Raw genomic sequence first — 24,328 nt, forward strand, 5'->3', positions numbered from 1 at the left:
TCGCTTCGAGTAGAATGATTTATTAACTGCCTTCATGTCATCTCTGCAACGCTTTTATAGTTGACACGACAAGTCTACAATTATCGAGAACATTTCCGACAGGACAAGTCGTTTCAAGATTCGTTTTTGTTTTCTGATAATAGATGGCGTTACACTTTTAGAGCGTTCTCGATATTACTAGTTCTGTTGATATATTTTTCTGCTATTCGACGACAGATGGCGTTACTCTCAGCGGCGTAATAATATTATTATATTGTATTTGAATAAAACGATAAAAGGCTTTTTATTTTTTTATATATGATGTATATGCATTGTATGGGCCTCACGGTTAGTTTATTTATTTTATTTATTGCTTAGATGGATGGACGAGCTCACAACCCACCTGATGTTAAGTGGTTACTGGAGCCCATAGACATCTACAACGTAAATGCGCCACCCACCTCGAGATATAAGTTCTAAGGTCTCAGTATAGTTACAACGGCTACCTCACCCTTCGAACCGAAACGCATTACTGCTTCGCGGCGGAAATAGGCGAGGTGGTCGTACCTACCCGTGCGGACTCCCAAGAGGTCCTACCACCAGTGATTACGCAAATTATAATTTTGCGGGTTTGGTTTTTATTACACGATGTTATTCCTTCACCGTGGAAGTCAATCGTGAACATTTGTTGAGTACGTATTTCATTAGAAAAATTTGTACCCCGCCTGCGGGATTCGAACACCGGTGCATCGCTTCATACGAATGCACCAGACGTCTTATCCTTTAGGCCACGACGACTTCAAATAGTGCATATATCCAAAATTTAAATCCAAAGCGACATGTAAGTAAAATTTTTGAAAATCAACACGCAATACCGTTAGCAAAATATAGTTGCATAAAGTCGAGCTTGGCATATTGAAAGAACTCTTCAATATTATCTCAAAAGTATTTTATTTCTCTCAGAATTTTTAGATTTAAAATTGCTTGTTAGTTTAAGCCCGCACTTCAACTTGTATAACACCCACGTTACACTAGGATTCTTTCTTGTATCCTTGATTTTAATGGCGAATACAATTAGGATATTAGCTGAGTTTTATATATTTAGTGAATAGAAATAACATCGCCTGAAGCTTATGACACGACAATAAGCGTAATTTTATAATTTTCTAAAGGCGGGAAAATTTGAGGATTGGGTGAAAGGTTCAGGATTAGGTATAGGATAACAAACTTGCAACATACGTAACAGTTCTGGAAAAGCTGCTAGTAAGCTTAATTGATGATTAATCGAAGTAAGAGTATGGTGATGATTCTGGATTAGAAGAAACTCAAATAGCCAGCTGGAAAGTCATCCAATCCTGTACATATTTTGGAGCTTTGATCTCAAACAGTGACATATACTTTGACGAAATTAAAAAACGCTTGCCTGTTACGAGGTCAATGATGCAAAGGCTGAAGAAAGCATGGGGAAATGGAAAAATTACTAGGACCACGAAGACCAGGCTTATTAGAACACCAATCTCCTACATATTTTTGGAACTAAGGCGTAGAGTATACGAGAAATGGAAAGGAAGATTATAGAGGCTCTGGAGGTGTGGTGCTGGAGAAGAATGCTTGGGTTTTTTTTTATTGCTTAGATGGGTGGACGAGCTCACAGCCCACCTGGTGTTAAGTGGTTACTGAAGCCCATAGACATCTACAACGTAAATGCGCCACCCACCTTGAGATATAAGTTAAAGTAAGATATAAGATATAAAGTTTCGTGGACTGAGTTTTGCAAGACCATTTCGTTATCTCAAAAATTTTGCAACAAGCAGAGTCTATTTTTTCTAGTACGGTCTAAATTTAATATGATTTTCACAACATACGACCAGTTGATAGAAAGTTTCGTTATGCAAATAAGTATAGAGGTCTAGACTACAGTGCTAGAGTTATGTACAATATGTAACGCGAAATATGTACAATAGAATGGCTTCGATCAGGGAGATATGAGGGGAGATTGTCATCGAGTCGACAATATCTATTTCAAATCCAACTCCTCCAATGCCACATAGCGACTACTCTGTCAATAGTGATATCAATAAAAAGAAGAAGGAAGGTATCTTACTGGTGGTAGGACGTCTTATGAGTCCGCACGGGTGGACCACCACCACCCTGCCTATTTCTGCCGTGAAACAGTAATGCGTTTCGGTTTGAAGGGTGGGGCAGCCGTGATACTATACTGAGACCTTAGAACTTATATCTCAAGGTGGCTGGCGCATTTAAGTTGTAGATGTCTATGGGCTCCAGTAACCACTTAACACCAGATGGGCTGTGAGCTCGTCCAACCACCTACGCAACAAAAAAAAAAGGATTTTATGTAGTCGTAGTTCATAAGTTCATAGGATTAATATTCTCAGCTTAGTTTGGTGGGAAACTCTTAAGTTTAGCATCCAAGCAAAATGATACAATATTGTCTTATTGTCTACAATACTGTACGACCACGACCGCCAGTTTGTAATTAAAATTGGAAATGCAAATAAAATACGTTCCGAAAGATACGTAAGGAAAATTTTAAATTCGTCGTAATGAATTTTAAACTCTATAACAAAGGCGATACGGACGTGTTTACACGTACCTTTCTCTGTATTTTAATAAGGCCTATATTGTTTCGTAATAAAGGCCACGTTTATTTTACCGGTAGAAGTTAAATGCGTTAGAATTTGTTTTCTGCTCGTTTGGAAATTTGTATTTAAATGTGTTATTTGCTAGTCGGTAGCCGGCTTAAGTTTTCTGTTTATTAGGAACACAGCATACAAGTGCTTATAACAACTGTAAGTGCTAAACGATGATCGAAATTCATCCTTAATATCTGATACTTTAAGATTTAAGTTTGTTTGTGGATAACGGTTATATTTCTCGTAGATGGACCGACCTTCAAAATGAAGCCGCAGAGCGTGGAAGCAGACTCCGGGTCCACAGTAACATTGGATTGCGCTGTGGAGGGTCACCCAACACCAAAGATCATGTGGCTCAGATATGACGGCGACCGGTTCATTGTGAGTACCACCGAATCTTTTCTCATAAGCTTACGAGTCGACAGATCATCTGATTTCAACGTCAGAACACAGTAATTCACCGCTGGGCATAGGCCGATTCTATAGACTATGTCCCAAATGCCACAACCCAATATCTTACTCTGCAAATCGGTATATGATTAAAGATAGTTAGTTAGTTATACGTCTATAGTCCACGTCCTTTATTACTTATCACAAGTAAATTCATAGGATAATTAAAAATTTGGGATGGACGGGGGATACAACGGATACTATTAATAGTTAGATCTAGAATTGGTTATCCATATCCCCTGAAGGTTGATCAGGCAGACTTTTAAAAAGGTCCCAGGTTTATTCTTACCATACGGCAAATTTAGCCGGAGGAATACAGGGCACACTACTAACAGCTAGAGCTAGAATTGGTTACCCGTGTCCTCTGAAGTTTAATCAGGCAGACTTTTAAACAGGTCCCAGGTTTATTCTTACCATACGACAAATTTAGCCGGAGGAATACAGGGGACACTACTAACAGCTAGAGCTAGAATTGGTTACCCGTGTCCTCTGAAGTTTAATCAGGCAGGCTTTTAAACAGGTCCCAGGTTTATTCTTACCATACGACAAATTTGGCCGGAGGAATACAGCGGACACTACTAACAGCTAGAGCTAGAATTGGTTACCCGTGTCCCCTGAAGTTTAATCAGGCAGACTTTTAAACAGGTCCCAGGTTTATTCTTACCGTACGACAAATTTAGCCGGAGGAATACAGCGGACACTACTAACAGCTAGAGCTAGAATTGGTTACCCGTGTCCCCTAAAGGTTGATCAGGCAAACTTTTAAACAGGTCCCAGGTTTATTCTTACCATACGACAAATTTAGCCGGAGGAATACAGCGGACACTACTAACAGCTAGAGCTAGAATTGGTTACCCGTGTCCCCTAAAGGTTGATCAGGCAAACTTTTAAACAGGTCCCAGGTTTATTCTTGCCATACGACAAATTTAGCCGATATAACACGTTATGAAGTCGTGGCCCAAAGGTCAAGACGCCTGGTATACTCCATAGCGATTCAACTCTGACAAGTCCGCAGGCGGGTACCGATTTTTCGGTCCATGCCCGTACCTAACCGGACTCACAAGACGTCCTACCATCACCCTACTCAATTAAAGTATAATTTGTACTTTAGCGAACCACGATACTGTATTACGACCACAAAACCAGTACAATTTTCTTTAATACATTTTATAACAGAATACGAAAAAGCCAAATAAATTTCACCGCACATTTTGCGGCTTATGTGTTCGAATAATACATTCCCGGGCAATGGGCCAACGTTACAATTCTATTGGTAGCACGAAAAGGTCTCACTTTACGGCCAAAATTACGAGACTTACATTCGAAATAATGCGAATAAAAATACAGTTAAAATTTGAACCGACTTTAACATTGTAGACCATTGACAATTACATTGACAATTGTCAGTTAATGATGTAGAAATTCGCTAGATAGCAAGATTGACTATCTTCTGATACGCATATAGACATCTGTACGTTTTAGATGTTTTGTTAAATACGTCTGAGCGTCGGTCTTGTTTGCGCTGAAGCTCTGGACAGTCGGTGTGGGGACTTTAAGGAAGGTTTTACAATGACTGATCGCGTACAAAAATATAAGAAATTCGCCTAAGAAGCAATAGTCATTAATCAACCTCAATATATAACCATATTCTTGGGTCGATAACCCTCAATGCTGAGTGTCTCTCTTTACAATTTTCTCCTAAATTATTGTGCGCCAGCTCTGCCTACCCTCAGCTGCATGGTTGGCGTCATGGACAGAGGTGTTGAGAGTAGAGTGTACCTGGTCTGACCAATACATTGGACTTTTGCTTTTTAGTCTTCTTCCTTATATAACACAAAAATATTATTAAAGTTATCACAATGAACTAAATTAATAACAGATCCTATTGATACAATATAATTGATAGGCAGCGGCTTGGCTCTGCCCCTGGCACTGCTGACGTCAATGAGCGACGGTAATCACTTACCATCAGGTAGGCTGTATGCTAGTCTGACTGCTCGGGCAATAAAAAAAAATAACAAAAAAGGTTTTCAAGCTTAAGGTTATTTCTTTAGTGAGAATTCTTTAGTGATATAAAAAACGTTGCTGGAATATTTGAGAACTCAGTAGACACGGTAGATAGCGCGCGATCTATTTCGTAGTAAGTACAAGCGTTCCCGAAAATACAGAGGAAAAGGCTTTCAAAGTTCACTCAACTTAAAATGTCTTCTCAGTACGTGAACATAAGAAGCGAACCGATGATAATTTGATTTCAAAAGTTCGAGTAAAACTTCCCGACAGCTTGAAGAGTTCACGATTCGATCATTATACCTTTTAGTTGACTTAAAAAATCCCTAATGGCCAGACTTTTTTCAGATCCTATCACTATTTGCGTTGTCGCCATGCTATTAAAAACTCTTTTATTAGGTCAGAGTGAATCAAAGTTACCTCTTATTCTTCTAATTGAACTGCAATGGACTATCTCACAGCCAATCGAGAGTTGTCTGGTTAACTGAGACCATTGACATCGTCACTTTCATACATCAGGTCTATTGCATTTTCATTTTAAAACTTTACCTTCAATTAAATAAAATTATACTTTTTTATAATAATTATTATCTTTAGTGTTTTGAATATTCTGAATATCTGTTGGTTTACTTTTATTTCTTAAAGGATGTTGATGTAGGGAAAGCTTAATGACCTGTGGCCAGTTGATTGAAGTGTTGACTGGCCGAAATGCCCTGGAAAATTATACAATTATAATTTGACGCCGAATAAATTGCGTTGCAAATTATTCATTTATTTTGTGTATTGCGATAGAAGGGCATACGATGTCGGATACGACTTATCGTGGATGACTAAGGCGTTATTTGAATTTTATTATGTATATACCTACTCTATATACTCTTTGTTTATTGTCAAGCTTTTGTTATTATTTAAAGTCTCGGCGGGATGGATGTAATGTGCTCTGTGTCAACCCTGTTCCGCCGTCTCAATAGCCCCGACTGGACTCCGGCCCGGTCCGGGGTAGGGCGCCGGTTGTGAGCGGCAGTAGTTTTTAGTGGGGTTCAACTCCCACGTACCCACCAGCCGCGCGGGGGGGTTTCCGGCGATTTTCTCCTGTGAAAAAAAAATGTTTAAAGCCTATGGTCAAATTGAGATTAGGTTAATATTATTTGTCTATAGTGTATACTGTATAGTCTTGGCGAAATCTCTGATTATAGAAGTATAATGTAAATAGAAGTATATAATAAATAGTATTTGACAATAAAACCATAATAATGTTCAAATTTATAATTTAAATTAATTATAGCCGAATTTTCACTGGTACAAATAATATAAAGATGTAATAAATGCATTTTTGGACAGAGAGTGGGTAAGACACAAACCCTGAATGTGACGGTAACCCATCAGACAGCCGGACATTATTGGTGCAGGGGCGTGGTCGAAGGTAGACCAGAAGTGGAAGCACCAGCCGTTGTTTATATTAAAGGTAAGTCAACTCTTTAACAAGGCACACAAATTAATAAAGTGGAATTAACTTGTGGGATTACTAAAATTATATATACATTTTTTATTGCTTAGATGGGTGGACGAGCTCACCGCTTACCTGGTTAAGTGGTTACTGGAGCACATAGACATCTACAACGTAAATTCGCCACCCACTTTGAGATATGAGTTCTAAGGTCTCAAGTATAGTTACGATGGCTGCCCCACCCTTCAAGCAGAAACGCATTATTGCTTCACGGCAGAAATAGACAGGGTGGTGGTAACTAACCGCGCGGACTCATAAGAGGTCCTACTACCAGTAATTACGCAAATTATAATTTTGCGGGTTTGATTTTTATTACACGATGTTATTCCTTCACCGTGGAAGTCAATCGTTAACATTTGTCAAGTACATGTTTCATTAGAAAAATTGGTACCCGCCTGCGGGATTCGAACACCGGTGCATCGCGTACCTACCCGTGAAGACTCACAAGAGGTCATACCACCAGTTCTTTATTTGTTCCTCAAAAATAATGCGACTTGGTTGAATACGTATTTATGAGCCATTTAGGTCTTGTTTTTTTAGTGCTTAAGCATCTGGGCTGTAAAGGGTTAGAAATTTAAGATGCTACGTGAAATTATGTTGGACATAAGGAACATAAAACGGGTATAGTCGTAAGGTTTCTCGGGAAATCCCCAAGGCAATAGGATCCAACAACCAACTCGCCAAGTCCCCAAGTTACAGGCTGTTTGTAAGGTCATTCAGCTAAAACACGTCAAGGAACGGACGATTTAGTTACAAACTTTGGCGAAGTTAGAGAAGCTCAAAGTTTATGGTCCATCCAAGTAGAGTGAAATAGGGAATTTACCGATCTAGATAATTTATAGAATTTCATACTGTGCGTTAATACAAAATATTGAATCCAAATTATGTTTCAAATTTTCATATGAAAACTTTGAGTACTTGATAACACTGTGTGGGAATGTTTAAAAATTCCAATTTGAATATTAACGGGAACGGCCTTGTCAAAGTTGAAAAAAAAGGGGTAACTGAACCCAGGCTAATCAGTCACATGTTTGTCTTTAACAAATATCTAGAGGCCGCCATTATTGGTTTGAAAGATTAAGTCTCGTAGTATTTGAGAAAATCAATCAGAATTTTTTTCTTTTTCTTTTAGACATTTGAAACAAATAAAATGTTTTATCTTTAATAACAATGCTGTTTCGATATTCAAATTTAAATTGGGAATATTTTTTGAAAAGAGTACTGTTAACTTCATCATTATCATTATCCCAGCCTGTCCACTGTCCACTGCTGAACATAAGTCTCTCCAAGTATGGAGGTATTTAGCCTACTGTACCACGCTGGCTAGACGGGCTGGTACAGGGTTTAATTTCGAGTTTTCCTTCTCTTACACTGATGTATTATGCATATTCCCATGACGAAGCACGACGTCCCCGAAAGCCGTCATCGTGAAGATCAATATCATCCCTATCGCTATTAGAAGCACTATTATCCCAATCCGATAATTGGCCTAAAACCTCTAGATCACTGTCACTATCACTTGTAACTAATGAAAATGCAATGTTTCTTAGTTTTAAATAAAAAAAAACACACAAAATATAAATACTTGAAAATTGTAATCGATCCTAATCTGAGCAATTCCTTGGATTGCAAAAACAGATTGTTCGCCCGATCGAAACAAACGTCAAAATAGAAAGATCGGTTATTAACACACCCTAACTGTCATTTACGTACAGAGGGCAATCCGCAATCTGGGATCAGTCCTCCCAAAGATTGAACATGTTGCAAGATTGCAATCTCGATCTGTGGATTGGTTATTGGCACAGTTTTAACGAAAAAAGGATTGCGTTTCCAATCTTAGATAGCTAAAAAGGGATTAAGATAGCTTATTAATTTCGGGCGTTAGTCCGTTTTTACGACTCCCTGAGATAGTATAGGGGTGGTAGCACATTGTATTCTTACTCCGTCACCACACGGCGAGTTATTGTTACATTACATTGTTGCATTAAAGCTTTTATATTACTTGTTTTGTATTAATAAAACGTTAAAGAAAGAATTTCAACATAAAATAGTTGTTGTTGGAGATATATTATTTTTTGTTTATATATATTATTTTGTTTATTGGTGTTATGTTGTTACTGGAGCCCATAGATATCTACAACGTACAATGCGGCATCCACCTTGAGATATAAGTTCTAAGGTTTCAGGGTAGTTACAACGGCTAGGGGGTTTTTCAAACCGAAAAGCATTACTGCTTCACGACAGAAATAGGCAGGATGGTGGTACCCACCCGTGCGGACTCACAAGAGGTCCTACCATCAGTAATTACGCAAATTATAATTATTACGGGTTTGATTTTTATTACACGATTTTATTCCTTCAGCGTGGAAGTCAATCGTGAACATTAGTCAAGTACGTATTTCATTAGAAAAATTGGTACCCGCCTGCGGGATTCGAACACCGTTGCATCGCTAGATACGAATGCAACGGACGTCTTATCCTTTAGGCCACGATAACTTCATTTTCTTTTAATATCTATTTCATAATATCTAATCTAACCAATATTATATCTTTAATAGGTCCACCGAAGATTATGTCAAATCTAACCCAGTACGGGATCGAAGGAGACACAGTCCGAATCGAATGCATCTCGTTTTCAGTACCAAGACCTGATTTCGTGATGTGGACTTTTGGAGGCCACGAGATAACCAGTTTCCATAACCAAGTTAGTGCTCATAGCTTTTACTTTATCTAATTGAATTAGGTATTCTGAAGTTCAGAGGTTATTTATGTTTAGTCAACTATAAAGTGATACTCTATTTAAAATATGAAATAAAAAAAATGTAATGTTAGCTATTTATTTCATTATTTATTGTGTTAGTTCCTTTATTTAATTTTAATTTTATATTAGTAGTCATTTGATTTGATTCGATTTATTTATTGTTATTTTGCATAATTCTGATTGATTGTAATTTTAATTTTATTCTATTTTGATTTAAATATTATGCAATTGTATGCGACATTTTATGGGCTAAGGTACCTAAGATTATAAATGCATTTTTCACTTTATTTATTTTGACAAAACACTATTATGATAAAAAAAAATTTTACTAAAAACCAAATGTCTATTTTTTTTTTTTTTGATTAGCATATCTTCACTATGATCCTTACGAAATTAAGGTTAATAAACACCAACAAAGTAAGATGTTGTTGTTGTTTGTGTTGTAATCTTAGGGTACCCCGGTGGTACATAGGGCCATTATAAGCTGTCTCCATTTGACCCGATCTTGGGCTTGCTTTTTAACATCGCTCCAGATAATGCCGTTAGTCAAGGTATTAGTAAATTTAACGGTAGGCAGCGGCTTGGCTCTACCCCTGGCATTGCTGGAGTCCATGGGCGACGGTAACTACTCACCATCAGGTAGGTCGTATACTCGTCTGCCTACAAGGGCAATAAAAAAAGTAAGGTATAATAACAAAAAATATAGGTAGACGGTTGTTGATATAAACCGTATCAAAAATCGTTCAAAGATGCGGCATTGCTCATGAATTTTACTAAACATTTTACAGAACAAAGAACAGTTTTTATTTTTCAAAACTTTCGTATAAGAGTTCCGTAAACTGTTTCTACATTCGAAAGAAATGAAATGAAAATGCAGAATCTTTATTAAAGTCGAATACAAATGTGTATTTTGCGCTTATCTCGGCAGGGAGTTCCAGTAAAACTTAGTCAGTTTGGTTTGTTGTTAGCTTAGTTGCTGTACGAGATACATATATTTTAAAAAGTGCTTAATAGAGCAGATAATTCTCAAGCGGCTTTTGATAATGGACGACGTGTAGCTATTCTTTTAAACGGTATTTCATCTGGCTTTAAAGCTTACACCAATGAAAAATTCACAGCTCCAAGTAACTATTATAAGGTTTTAAGTAATTTAATAAAATACAAATTGCAGATTTATTATAATACAATTTTGTATATGATTAGAGTTATTATATTCCGTTTATTACAATTTTTAATATATTTTTTATGTCTCGTCTTAAATACTTTTTATGGCACCCCCTTTTTATTGGCGGTAGGCAGCGTCTTGGCTCTACCCTTGGCATTGCTGAAGTCCATGGGCGACGGTAACCACTCACCATCAGGTGGGCCGTATGCTCGTCTGCCTACAAAGGCAATAAAAAAAAAGAAGCTCAAAATATAGAGTGCCGATATTGTAGATTAGCAAGTGATCTCTCCGGTAACAAGCCCAAAATGGGTCGTAAGTCCGCCCGTTGAATAAGGTCGGAAATATTCGTGATGATATAATTATTAAGGTTATACGTGCAACTGTAACAAGACTTGACAATCTGTGTGTGTCAATTATAAGCGTCGTCGCCAAGTGAACTTTTCCACACGTAACGAATTTAGTGATGTGACCAATCGTTTTGTCCAATTGTTTTTTTTTTTATTATTGCTTAGGTACATGGACGACCTCACAGCTCACCTGATGTTAAGTGGTTACTGGAGCCCATAGACATCTACAACGCAAATGCGCCACCCACCTTGAGACATAAGTTCTAAGGGATCAGGTCTCAGTTACAACGGCTGCCCCACCCTTCAAACCGAAACGCATTACCGCTTCACGGCAGAAATAGGCAGGGTGGTGGTGGTGGTACCTACCCGTGCGAACTCACAAGAGGTACTCCCACCAGTGAAGTTCAGAGAGATAAGGGAAGCTAAGCCAGATATTGAATATCCAGTCAAAGAGCAAACTACCACCAGTAAACCATTTTGAGACATGAGTTCTAAGTCTTAGTTTTTACATTATATCGGCTGCCCCACCTTCTCAAACCGAAATACATTCTGCTTCAGACTGCTTCACGGCAGAAATAAGTAGAGTGGTGGTTCCACGTGAATAAATTACAGCCGACAATCCCACTCTGTAATATGGTTGTGCCCGTGTGACCAGATAAAAAAACCATCAGGTGGGCCGTATGCTCGTCTGCCTACAAGGGCATTAAAAAAAAAAGAATGCCACCTTGACAAACCAAATCGAAAACTTAATTCCGCTATGAAACTTAGTTTTCTTTAGTCAATATAAATTCGGCTGATCCAACAGGGCAGTTTTAGCACTTCCAATGACTAAATAAATTTCTAGCAAATATTGTACCGATTGTAGGAAAGATCGAGAAAGGTGGTGAGTGTCCTATTAATACAAATATTGAATATCATTATACTTTAACAGGAATACGCTTTTCTAGAAGAGTCTTTAGCGGACAAGATGACGAAGTCCACTTTGATTCTCCGCAAGAGTGAATCGGAGCATTTTGGCCCCTACAATTGTACGGTTATAAACTCCTATGGGACGGATAGCGCCGAAATTCATTTAATAGCTGAAAGTAAGTATCTGGCACATTCGTAAATCAGAAAACTCATCTCAATTCTACAACTATGGCGGTTTCTTAGTTTATGTTTCATGTAGGTATTAAATATGTGCAAACAGTCTAATGTTTACCGCGAATAATTGAGGTTCATTTTGATTGGTCGTATACATAATGATACAGTTGACAGTGTACTGTTTATGACACAGCTATTTAGCTATCTTTAATTGGTATAAGAGACTCCAAATAAGAGATTGTATTATCATTTTCATTAATGATAATGGACTGATTAAATATTATACGCAATAAAATTCCCGTGATGCGTGTGAGATTCTAAAATAAGCGATAATTAAAACAAAATAACAGCTGCCCTATACTCGAAGCCTTTTAAAATAATGATTTCCTTGAAATCTTGATTCATCTATTATTAAAAAATCCAACCCTTTTTCGTGGTATATATTTTTTTATACAAATTCCATCTTTTCAGAAACATTCCCAATGCTGATATCGTTAATAGGAGGTTCGTCGGCTATAATATTTATCCTCATTATAATGTTTGTAATAATGTTATTCCATAATAAAACTAAAAAGGCTGATGTAAAAAAACCACATATAACCGATATAGGGAAGAATTGTGGAAGCTATAAAGAGAACGATCGGCATTCGAACATAAGTGATCTCAAATTGGAATTGAGACAAATCGAAGGGAGTTGTGATATGGTAAGATTTAATATGTGTTTTATATGGATTTTGTGAAGATTAACATTAGGGGTATCTAATTTTAGCCAAAAATACACGAATTCGAATTTGGCAAGCAAAGTAGGTACTGCTTTTGATTTTCGGGATGAAATGTAAATTTTATTGAACAAATATTTAGAAAGAAACTCATCGTAGTACGGATCACATATGTGTAAATAAGCAAATAATCCAATAGAATCAAGTATAATTTGATCATGTGAGAATTCTAAACTTTATAGGTTTTAGGCCTATACTTGTTAGGTTTCAAAGTTTATAAATTAAAGTCTCATTATGTAATTTCTCTCCGGAAATCTATTTGTACCGGGTTGGTTTATAGATGGAGTTTGGTGAAAGCCTATCCATTTCTTTTTAAATAATTTTATGGTAATTAAATTATGATAATTAAATTGTTATTAATTATTATTAATTGTTAGTTAATTAATTGATAATTTATTAATTAGTTGGTATAATTGATTTAAATAATTAAAGTCTAGTTTTTATGATCGCCAACAATTTATTACCACTTATTACCAATTTTATTCAAAACGATAACATTAAAGCTTGTCAATGTTTGTAAGCATTTAAAAAAAATCGTTTAACGAAAGAAATTATGGTACTCTAATCTAATCTGATCTGATCTGATTTAATCTGATCTAACTATTTTTTTTTTGCCTATTTATTTAAATATAAGCGAATCTGGTTGAAACAAATTTTCATTCGAAAGATTAAATTTTTTTTGGCAATCACTCTCTTTTTTTATCAATAACGCTAATAGAATCTTCAACGTGATTATAAATTACATTACTCATCTCATCTGTAATGTTCTTAGTCAATTCGAATCGCTCGACACAGCTAAGCACAAGTTTCCACAGGTTTTCCTAATATTAGCCCACGTTTTGTAGGACCACTCAAACACCGAAGCAGATCTACATCCTACATTACATATAACAACGAACCTTGGATTGCCACTAGCTGGGCCGGTTCCCCTACCGGAGACCGGCTTTGACAACGAGCTTATGAAGTACCAGAGATACAGCGGAGACTTCAATCAGCAAGTGAACAGTTTGCATTTTAAGGTAAAATCGAACAGGCGGCTATCACGGAACACAAGAGGTTTGGTTTTTTTTTTCCTACCTGTGCTGGTAGCCCTGAGAGGCTATTTCAGCTTCGCCCTAACGTTTGTAGGTGAGCTCACGGGGCTCAAACCGGAGAGTTGCTAACACGGACCCTAGCAAGAGCAGTGCTTCCCAGAATCTACCACCGGATCGGAAACGCGACCCACTGAGAAGATCCGGCGAGAAACTCAGTGGGCTGATGTTTGGTAACAGAACACTTTCACCGGCACGTTGAAAGGTCTTCGCTTTGTTGTACTTCCAAACTGCGCCTGAGTAATGACGCTACATTTAGTGGATATGCTCTAGGCCCAAACGTGCCCAACTAAAGGTTTAACGATTGTAACTTAATTAACAAACTGAATTAATTTTTTCTTTATACAACCTAAAAATATCCAATATTTTCAAATTATTTTACCAGCGGAATCTTTGAATGTAATTTACACCGAATTAGAAATATCCGATTACATAATTTACACACGCATGAAGAACAGATCACAATACGTTAATTTTGTAATTTCGCTCTAAGACCAGTATCAGTAGCATTAAAAAAAATAATCAATTGTTACTTCGGCTACATATACTTAAAATATGTATTTAAAAGAATCTATCTATGTGTATGTATGTTCACCTAATTCATTCATTACCTTACGTAGTTAACTTTTTGAATCGTCTTATGGCTTGTATGGTTGAATATAAAATTGCATTTTATTGCGAGCGAAGCCGCGGGCGCATCTAGTATTCAATAAAAATAATCTTACAATTAGTCACAGATAAGTGCCTATCGTCATAACAGCTGGATAAGTACGAAATTGTCAAAATAGTTTGACCTACAGGAAAGTTTCCCGGAATCACCCACCTAAGCGCAAAGCGTTATCATATCAATTATTTATTTGTTAGACTTATAACCCGGAGAACTATTTCCAAGTATCACAGTAAATATTTCTCAAAGTTTCTTTTGTAACAAACAAACCTTATACGCGGAGTCAGCTTTCGCAATAAAAAGCCGAAGAATATACCGAGCAAATCGTTATTGAACAAAGGTTTTCTACGGAAGTCTGGTATAATTTTGGAATTCATTTTAAAGCGATACAACTGCATTGTTGTGGATATTACGATTAGCGGTAATGTAATGTGATCGGTGTGAGAATTTATACGTGGGATCTTTGTACGGTTCAGATTAGGTTAGGAGAATAATTTTTTTTTTTTTGATTGCTGTTGTATTTGCAGGTGGGCCGTATGCCCGTCGGGCATACGGCCCACCTGATGGTGAGTAGTTACCGTCGCCCATGGACTTCAGCAATGCCAGGAACAGAGCCAAGCCGCTGCCTACCGCTTAATACTCTCCACAAGCCTCGTTTGAAGAAGGACATGAACATAGCGCTCGGGAAACACCGTGGAGGGGAGCTCATTCCATAGCCGGATGGTACGTGGCAAAAAAGATCTCTGGAAACGCACTGTGGATGACCGCAGTGGCTCCAGGTAGTATGGATGAACTCTACTCCAGTGGCGGGCGGTGCAATGGTAAAAACGAGATGCCGGTATCATCTCGAACAATTCCTCAGAGCACAATTCCTCAGAGACCGGATTCTAATCCCAAGTGGTGATAGGACGTCGGGTAAGAGAGTGCATGGGAAGTCGTTTGGTGCAATAGGGCCTTAAAGATATCCTTGGGATCTAAAGATATCCTAAAAGATACCCCAAAGATATCATGCAGACCGTAAATTCCCATATATTCCGCTTGCCTCCCAGGCGCGCAATTTTTGTCGGAGGTTCAGCCCCCTGCCAAAAAAGAAGAGTTAGTTAAGAAAAGCCGTCTATCCATATGCTTATTGCTGTGGAAGATGTATCTACAATCCCCTTATGCTATGCTATCCTTGACCGAGATTGCTAAAGTAAACACTTAATGAAGTCACTCAATCTCTTCTCCCAGTCGCACCCTCAAAGCAACGGCTACGTTCCCTACGTGGATTACTCAAGGGACTACGCCCCGCCAGTGCCATCGGAATCGCTGTCCAGTTCACTGACCAGAAGCACTGACGGGTCTTCGTACCCTGGTCATTATGGGTCCTTAAGGCGGCAAGCTAGCTGTGGGAGACTGGGTGGTCTCGTCGGACCTGATGGTATGTACTACAAAAGAACCAAATAAATACTTTTTCTTAAATATCTTCGAAACTTTTATTACAATCTCAAAATATAGTGAAGTTTAATGTGATTTATTTTAGCTCGGACGTAATAAGAGCTTGCTAAGTGAATAATAAAATGTTAACCTTGGAACTGTGTCCAAAAATACTCGTAATTTTGGGTAGGCAGCGTTGATGTCCATGGACAATGGTTATTTCATATCATCGTGCGCCGTATTATAGTTTGCCTACAAAGAAAAAAATCATAAATCTATCGAAAATTCATCATGCATGTTTTTAGATGTGAATTATCATTAGAAGAAAATACTTCCGTCTATCCCTATTCTGAAATTTTATAACATAATAATTCGTAAATGATTAGGTCAAATCAAATAAAAAAAAAATTATTCAACATAAATGAAAGTCCACATTTGTTGAACGTCAAAAAGAACTACCGCCAATTCACAAAAAACTAGCCTCCGTCCTGAGAAGAACTGGCAACAAACTCAGCGGGCATTTCTTTTTTTTATTTTTATACTAGCGACCCGCCCTCGCTTCGCTTCGGAAACATTAAAACACACATGAAACCAAAAAAAAAAATTAATTTTTTTTTTTTTAAAAGTAGCCTCTATGTTCATCAGGGACAATGTCGGCATCTAATGGAAAAAGAATTTTTCAAATCGGTCCAGTAGTTTCGGAGCCTATTCGAAACAAACAAACAAACAAATCTTACCTCTTTATAATATTAGTATAGATATAGATATAGATTAGAATATTTTTGAAATATTCATTTTTACAACGAGTATTATAACGTAACAATTATTGCAATATTGAAATGCCCGGAGCGAGCAACTCATTCCCGCTTTGTGCAATCTTCTAGTCAAAGCTTAGTGAATGATGACGTGTAAGTTCGTTAATTTTACCTGGAATCGTTCAATTCCAGTACATTGGCCTTCTAACAGCCATTTCTCTCGCGCGATAAACCTTCGAATGAACTCCCCTTTACGATGCTTCTTCAGTTTTAAAGGAACTTTTTGGTTCATTTTGCCTTTATTTATGCCGTCACCAATTAAACTTAGATCTAGAAGTTTTACACAAAACATTGGAACGAAGTTCCTTATGGGACGATGCGGAGGGGTACCCTAACCGGGAAAAAACTTCCGTAACGTAAGACTTTTATTAGTAATGCACACAGTGTACGACTTAATTTTGTAATAACGCACAAAAAATAACATATTTTTTTATCATATATAGACCACCATTTCTGAGCGTTCGTTTGCGCAATACACTAACTCTTATGCAAACAACCGTGAATGAAGTGTACCACAATAAGTTCGCATGCTACCGAATGACTGTGGGTTGTTGCGAAACCTCCAGTTTTAATTTCTTTATATAGGTACCTTGAATAGAACTTAAAATTAATATTTTTATAATGAGGAACTTCGTTCCTATCCGGAGTCCCACGACACACATCCACCCACTACACATCTTTTTTGAACGGTTTCATGTTTTTTGATTGGGTGGGATGGGCAGACGGGCTTATGACCCATTTTATAGCCCAGCTTGAGACATGAGGTCGGCGCTTTAATTGTATAACGGCTTTCCGATTCATGAAACTAGAAACTCGATCATGTGGCCGGAAACTTGAGGAGGAATTTACAATTTCGGTAGGCAGCGGCTCGGCTCTGCCCCTGGCATTGCTGAAGTCCATGGGTGATGGTAATGACTCACTATCAGGTGGGCCGTGTGCTTGTCTGCCTACAAGTCCAATTAAAAAAAAAATCTTATACGGCAAAAAGCTGAGCAAATTAGTGTACAACAATTCCGGTATAAATTCATCGTATTAAAGCAATTACTGAATTCCTAAAAATAAATAATGTTTTACTGGTATTTCTGGTCAATCAGTCCTTTTTATTAGTTGTGAAGGAAAATCTATCATATTATCTTTCTTAGTTCACATGTGTCTCTCTCTAAAAGTTTTATTTTTATTGACGCAGTGATACCGTTCACGAATCCCGGAGTCGTCCTGTCAGGCCTCGATGTGAGGTACTCTGCTGCATATGGAAATCCTTATCTAAGAAGTGGCGGTTCTTCGCGTAAGTACATTAATCTTAAATCAATGTGAAATAAGCGTGTAAATATTCCATATATATACTGGTGCTAGGACCTCTCGTGAGTCCGCACGGGTAGGTACCACCACCCTGCCTATTTCAGCCGTGAAGCAGTAATGCGTTTCGGTTTGAAGGGCGGGGCAGCCGTTGTAACTATACATGAGACTTTAGAACTTATATCTCAAGGTGGGTGGCGCATTTACGTTGTAGATGTCTATGGGCTCCAGTAACCACTTAACACCAGATGGGCTGTGAGCTCGTTCATCCATGTAAGCAATGAAAAAAAAAATAAAAAAATCCATGAGGAGACCCTTTGAGAGGATCCCGTCATTTTTACCAATATTCCGCGACCATCGGAGCCAAGTTCCCCATATACCAGGAACTATGCAACTGAGACTTTAACCGATATTTCTCATTGTGGAAGACTTTCATGTTAACTCCAGTAACCACTTGCTGGGATTACGTGAGTCGTAGGCTTAATCATCCATCTATAATAGGCTTAGGCTAATTAGGCATCTATAATAATCAATACAAGACACTCTCTTAAGTTTGTGAACACATTGAATAAGGTATGTACCAGAAAAACGAAAATTTATTGCAAAATTTTCAACACGAACCCATGAATATGATGTTTAAAAATAACAGGGTGGAATACGATAATAATTTTACGGTTGTATGTACGGATGGGTATTGGCAGTAGCTACAGCTTGTAGGAACCAGAATAGCAACCTGTATCTATTGCTGAGCCAGATTATCTTCTAAGTCGCCCCGACCTGAATTTTGGTCTCATAAGGTCAATGTAGTTCATCATCATCATAGTCGGTTGCTCTTGGCAGAGCAGTCGTGGTCATGTAGAATTCTTGCTTATTAAAGCCTTGACAGATGTTTTCTTCGATATTTTGGACACGTATCGCGACGGCCAGCGGAGTCTATCGAGAAACTTGTTGTTCAGGATAGGGTAAATGTTAAGAGATCTCGTGGACGAATCCCCATGCACTGGACTTAACTTAACGAGTGCGTGCGCCAAGCCTCAGTTCGCAGACTATGGAAAACATCTTTTAATATAGTTAAATTGTAATAAATGGACAACACTGGTCATGTGTGTATTTTTTTAGCATACGGCTCTCAAAGTGCTTCGCTATCGACCGGAAAACCGACTCCACCACCGTACTATACAATACGACAGGGGTGTCATCCGTCAGGTAAGTTCAGCGTCACCACAATGCAAGGAGGTCTTGGAGTTATTTATTGAAATAAAATTAAGCTATTTTGAACATTGACTGTTTTAATCTTTTGTTTGTTTTAATTGGCGTACGAGCAACCAAAATTTCATAAAAATAAATCATAATATGGTTTATGAGTAGTTTTTAAAATTAGATACATTTTATAGTAGTGAAAATGGAATATAACTCAGAATACTAATTCTCTTATCTCACACTAGTGGCCCGCTCCGGCTCCGCTCGGGTCTATAACAAAAATTTCAACGATATTTGACGTTGTTTTATTAGTTTAAATAAAAGAACACTAATTGCGGCATAATTATAATAGTTAGACATAATAATATGCTGTCGCGACACTTTTTGTAAAAAATAATGTGTTCTACAAAGTAGTAGTACATTATTTTATTCTATAATCAATAGTTTTCGCAGGGCACGCGATGTAAAGAATAATTTAGGTAATTTTTTTACACTTTGGGTTATATTATTGGAGTTTTAGTAAGGATCCCTATTTTTCTCAAAAAAAAGTTGTAGCCTATGTCACTCGGGAATAGTGTAGCTTCCAAACAGTGAAATAATTTTTCAAATCCGTTCAGTAGTTTCGGAGTAAGCTTACTCAATACGAACAAACGGGAATGAGGCGTTCGCTCCTGGCCTTTTTATTTTTCATTATTATTCTTTTTTTTTAATTGTCATTTTTGACTTGTTTTTTCCTTTATTGTAAATATTTTTATTTATTAAAAAAAAAAAAAATTGAGAAAAAACAAAAACAAAAAAGCCCGCTGAGTTTGTTTCGCCGGTTCTTCTCAGGACTGTGGCTTTTTTTGGAACCGGTGGTAGAGTTAACATTGTTATTTATATTTTGACATTCAACAAGTGTGTCATACTGTCATCTAAGTTGAAATAAATGATTTTGAATTTGAACTTTTGAATTTGAAAAACAAACAAATCTTTCTTTTTTATAATATTAGTATAGATTTGGAAGTTAGAAAGGAAGGAAGGTGCTTTTGCTAATATCGGTTCATCAAGGTTCGAGATTGGCTTGGGTCGTAAACCCATATTTTGTCATTGCTCACATGCTTTGTAAGAAGATCACCTGGTAAATTGCTTAATGCCTCTTTCTCTTGCGCAGTTGCGCCGGTAACGACTCCTTCATCGTCGTCGTCCCGACCGGTCACCAGCCCTCCAGCTTCGTCGTCATCGACAAACAGTGGAGCTCAGCCTCAGGCTAGTAACAGGCTTGCTATTTCAGTACACTGAAACGAGGAAACAGTCGGAAATCCACACTTTACTCATAACGATAAACAGTTGAATGATTCTATTTTTCTTTTCTCTACCTAACCTGGTAGCCTTGAGAGGCTATTTCAGCGTAACCTTAACTAGCAGGTGAGCTCACGGGGCTCAAACCAGACGACGGTGCTAACACGAACCCTAGCAAGAGCAGTGCTTCGCAGGATCTACCACCGGATCGGAAACGCGACCCACTGAGAAGATCCGGCGAGAAACTCAGTGGGCTGTGTCAGTGGGTTAATTTACTCATCGAGCCCTTGGCGCAAGCGACGGGTTCGACGGGAACGATGACCGGTGATTCTAATGTGGTGTTTCGCATGTACCGGTCTTTTTGAATAAGGTTCTAACAGATTGGATAGTGGATCGTAAGCTGACTTAGAATTGGGCGGGTGAGCTTACTGGTGGTAGCGTCTTGTGAGTCCGCACGGGTAGGTACCACGGGTAGCCTATTACTGCCGTGAAGCAGTAATGCGTTTCGGTTTGAAGTGTGGGGCAGCCATTGTACTGTTAAAAGTAAGACCTTACAACAGCTCATGTCTCAAGGTGGGTGGTGGCATTTACGTTGTAGAAGTCTATGAGCTCCGGTAACCACTTAGCATCAGATGGGCGGTGAGCTCGTCCACCCATCTAAGCAATAAAAAAAAGTGAAATTTAAAAGTATTTGTCTATTGTTGTATATAAAGCGAACTACGAAATAAGCTACATATAAACTATATAATATGCTACGTGGCGTGAAAAGTCAACTTTAGTCCATAGAAACCGCAACTGGTTGCAAATATATTTTTCTCGTAAGAGCGATTAAAATGTAGACCTGTTAAAATTTATTTTACAGTTTTAAAGCTTTTTAATAGTTATTACACTATTTCTATGAGTGTGTGCGCCGAGCCTCGGTTCGCAAACTGTGGAAGACATCTGTCAAGGCTTTAATGAGCAAGAATTCTACATGACCACGACTGCTCTGCCAAGAGCAACCGATTATGATGACACTATTTCCGATGATTTTAATTTACGTCGAAAATTTAATATTACGCTAAATACCGTTTATTTAACTTTTAATAATTTTTGAAACAAATTTAAGTTTAATTTATTTCTGTGTGAAATTAAATCGTACAATTAGTTTTTTTAATTGTGTCTGCTCGACTCGCGAAAATTAAAGAAAATACTAAAACCCTAGTGTTACCGTAATAAATCGACATTAATATTAAATACTAGCTGACCCGGCAGACTACGTAGTGCCTTCATCGATACATAAAAGACCTAAACTTTTGCATAAAATAAACTTAAAACAAACAAAAGGGATCCGTCCGATGGAGGGGGGGGGGACATCAAAGGAAAAACAAAATTGTTATTTTTATTGAATTCCGAGCATTTTCATATTTATCTACCTTTTAAAACTTCTCTGGACTTCCACAAATAATTCAAGACCAAAATTAGCCTAATCGGTCCAGCCGTTCACGAGTTTTGGCGAGACTAACGAACTTTATATCAAGCGAATAAAGTTGACGGACGTCCGAGTTGACTCGACGTCGAGTCACACAGCAACTGGTGTTTGTTCGATTGAAATAAACACATAAAACTAAGAGCAATTTGCTCAGAAGTTTGAATACCTAAATTATTTGCAAAAAAAAAAAAAACAATTTTTTCCCAGTAAATTTTCAAGTTTGTTGAGTGTGTTGGACATTTGCGAGCTTTTGCACGCTTTGTATATTACGTAATTGGGATCGACAAAGTATTGCTGTCGTAAGTGTAGTATTAACTAGTTGATATTTTAAAAGTGGTGCTATAAATGGGTTTCTTCTGACAGGTGCCAAAGCCGTGCTCACAAAATTCAGCCCAATATATCCTACAGCCGTCCAATCAGGGAAAGATTCAAACCAAACATGGAACCAAAGGTGGGTATAGCTATCGTTTTATTGTTTTTATAGGCCGACGAGTGTACAGTCCACTTTATATTGCTTGGGTGGGTGGACGAGCTGACGGCCCACTTGGTGCTAAGTTACCGAAGCCCATGGACATCAATAGCGTAAATGCCGCCATACACTTTGAGACACGAGTTCTATGTCTCCATTTTACAGTACAACGGCTGACATGTCCTTCAAAACGCAATACTGCTTCACGGCAACAATAGGCAGGATGATGGTACCTAGCCGGACGGGCTCATAAGACGTTCTACCAGCAATAAACTTGAGCTACGCATTACTGCTTCACGGCAAAAATAGGCAGGATGAAGGTACCTATCCGTACGGGCTCATAAGACGCCCTACCACCAATAAACATGATAATATTACTGCTCATGGATATTAATAATGTCACAGCTGGGTCACTGGTTACCGCCAAGTACTCGGCAATTTTCATTTGGAAAAGGACATGTCATAGCGTGAAACATTCGGTAGTTTAATCCAGAGTCTAATGGTAAATGGCAAGAAATATCTCTGGAAACGCACTGTGGATGATGCAGGAGCTTTATATAATGTGGATAAACTCTACCTAGATCACTGTGAGGTGCGATTGTAAAAATTAGATGAAAGGAACATCTCAAACAATTCCTCATAGCTACTCTCTATTGAACATTCTATTGTAATAATTTTAAGAGGAAATTTGAGAGAAGGGTGTGTAAGAGCAGACTGTAAGTGCAGGGTAGACAAGCGCAGAGTGCGAGATCTTATAATTTATTGCACACAATTAGTGCTAGCGAAAGCTTTTAGGAATTGTTTGAGATGATCCCCTCATCTCCTTCTTATCATCGCACCTCCCGTCATCGGAGCAGAGTTCATCCATATTTTCTGGAACCACTGCGGTCATCCACAGTGTGTTTCCAGAGGTCTTTTCTGCCACGTACCATCCGGCTATGGAATAAGCTCCCCTCCACGGTGTTTCCTGAGCGCTATGACATGTCCTTCTTCAAATCTAGCGTGTGGGGAGTATTAAGCGGTAGGCATCGGCTTGGCTCTGCTCCTGGCATTGCTAAAGTCCATGGGCGACGGTAAACACTCACCATCCGGTGGGCCGTATGCTCGTCTGACTACAAAGGCAATAAAAAAAAACACCCAACAATCAAATGGCAGAAATATATGTACAATAGGCGGTTTTATCGCTAAAAGCGATCTCTCCCAGAGATCTCTTTATTTACAGAAATCCTGAAAGTATATAAAGATACAGCAGGTATGTTGCGATGTACTATTAAGAATACATTAAGAAGATAATATGTAAATATATACAGAGTATCTAAGATATATCAATGTGCCAATTTTGGGAAACACTATCGGCTTTGATACACGCAGTTGAAACTTACAGTTCTCGTTCCAAGGATGACACAAGCCTCTGCATCAAACTTAAATCAAATAAGGCAATTAGCTAACTTTAACACCTATAGAACTTCCATAGGACCACACACAAGTGTTATGTGGACCGTTTAGTTTGAAAGTGGTGTAAGTCAATTTTCTTTTGTTTCGAGGAAATTAAAGGTCGCTATATTTGTTGATTTAAAAATACAGGCAAATCATATGAGGTCTGGTTATTGCCACCTACTTCTGTCAATTGGACTCACACCACTTTCAAAATCGATGATTATATGCAATTTCATTTACCGACCGATTTTAAGTTGTACAAAACATGGGATTTTTTTGAGAAATGAAACACGGACTTTTTTTTTCTTTTTTTCTTTTTATTGCTTAGATGGGTGGACGAGCTCACAGCCCACCTGGTGTTAAGTGGTTACTGGAGCCCATAGACATCTACAACGTAAATGCGCCACCCACCTTGAGATATAAGTTCTAAGGTCTCAGTATAGTTACAACGGC

At 38.0% G+C, this 24,328-nt stretch overlaps 1 protein-coding gene across 1 annotated transcript in view; it reads left to right on the plus strand.

Moving 5' to 3' along the window:
• The window catches only part of LOC114250649 (irregular chiasm C-roughest protein), a 113,081-nt gene that overhangs the window by 83,474 nt on the left and 5,279 nt on the right, over positions 1 to 24,328 (plus strand). Inside the window, exons 11-21 of the mRNA XM_089738249.1 lie at positions 2,881 to 3,014; positions 6,432 to 6,555; positions 9,156 to 9,301; positions 11,802 to 11,955; positions 12,425 to 12,657; positions 13,578 to 13,751; positions 15,721 to 15,910; positions 17,908 to 18,006; positions 19,137 to 19,223; positions 20,371 to 20,465; positions 22,333 to 22,420. Of these exons, the coding sequence (XP_089594375.1) occupies positions 2,881 to 3,014; positions 6,432 to 6,555; positions 9,156 to 9,301; positions 11,802 to 11,955; positions 12,425 to 12,657; positions 13,578 to 13,751; positions 15,721 to 15,910; positions 17,908 to 18,006; positions 19,137 to 19,223; positions 20,371 to 20,465; positions 22,333 to 22,420 (1,524 nt within the window). The remainder of the gene's footprint in view (positions 1 to 2,880; positions 3,015 to 6,431; positions 6,556 to 9,155; positions 9,302 to 11,801; positions 11,956 to 12,424; positions 12,658 to 13,577; positions 13,752 to 15,720; positions 15,911 to 17,907; positions 18,007 to 19,136; positions 19,224 to 20,370; positions 20,466 to 22,332; positions 22,421 to 24,328) is intronic.

The sequence above is a fragment of the Bombyx mandarina genome, chromosome 24 (assembly GCF_030267445.1).
Source record: "Bombyx mandarina strain Sakado chromosome 24, ASM3026744v2".
Lineage (NCBI taxonomy): Eukaryota > Metazoa > Arthropoda > Insecta > Lepidoptera > Bombycidae > Bombyx > Bombyx mandarina.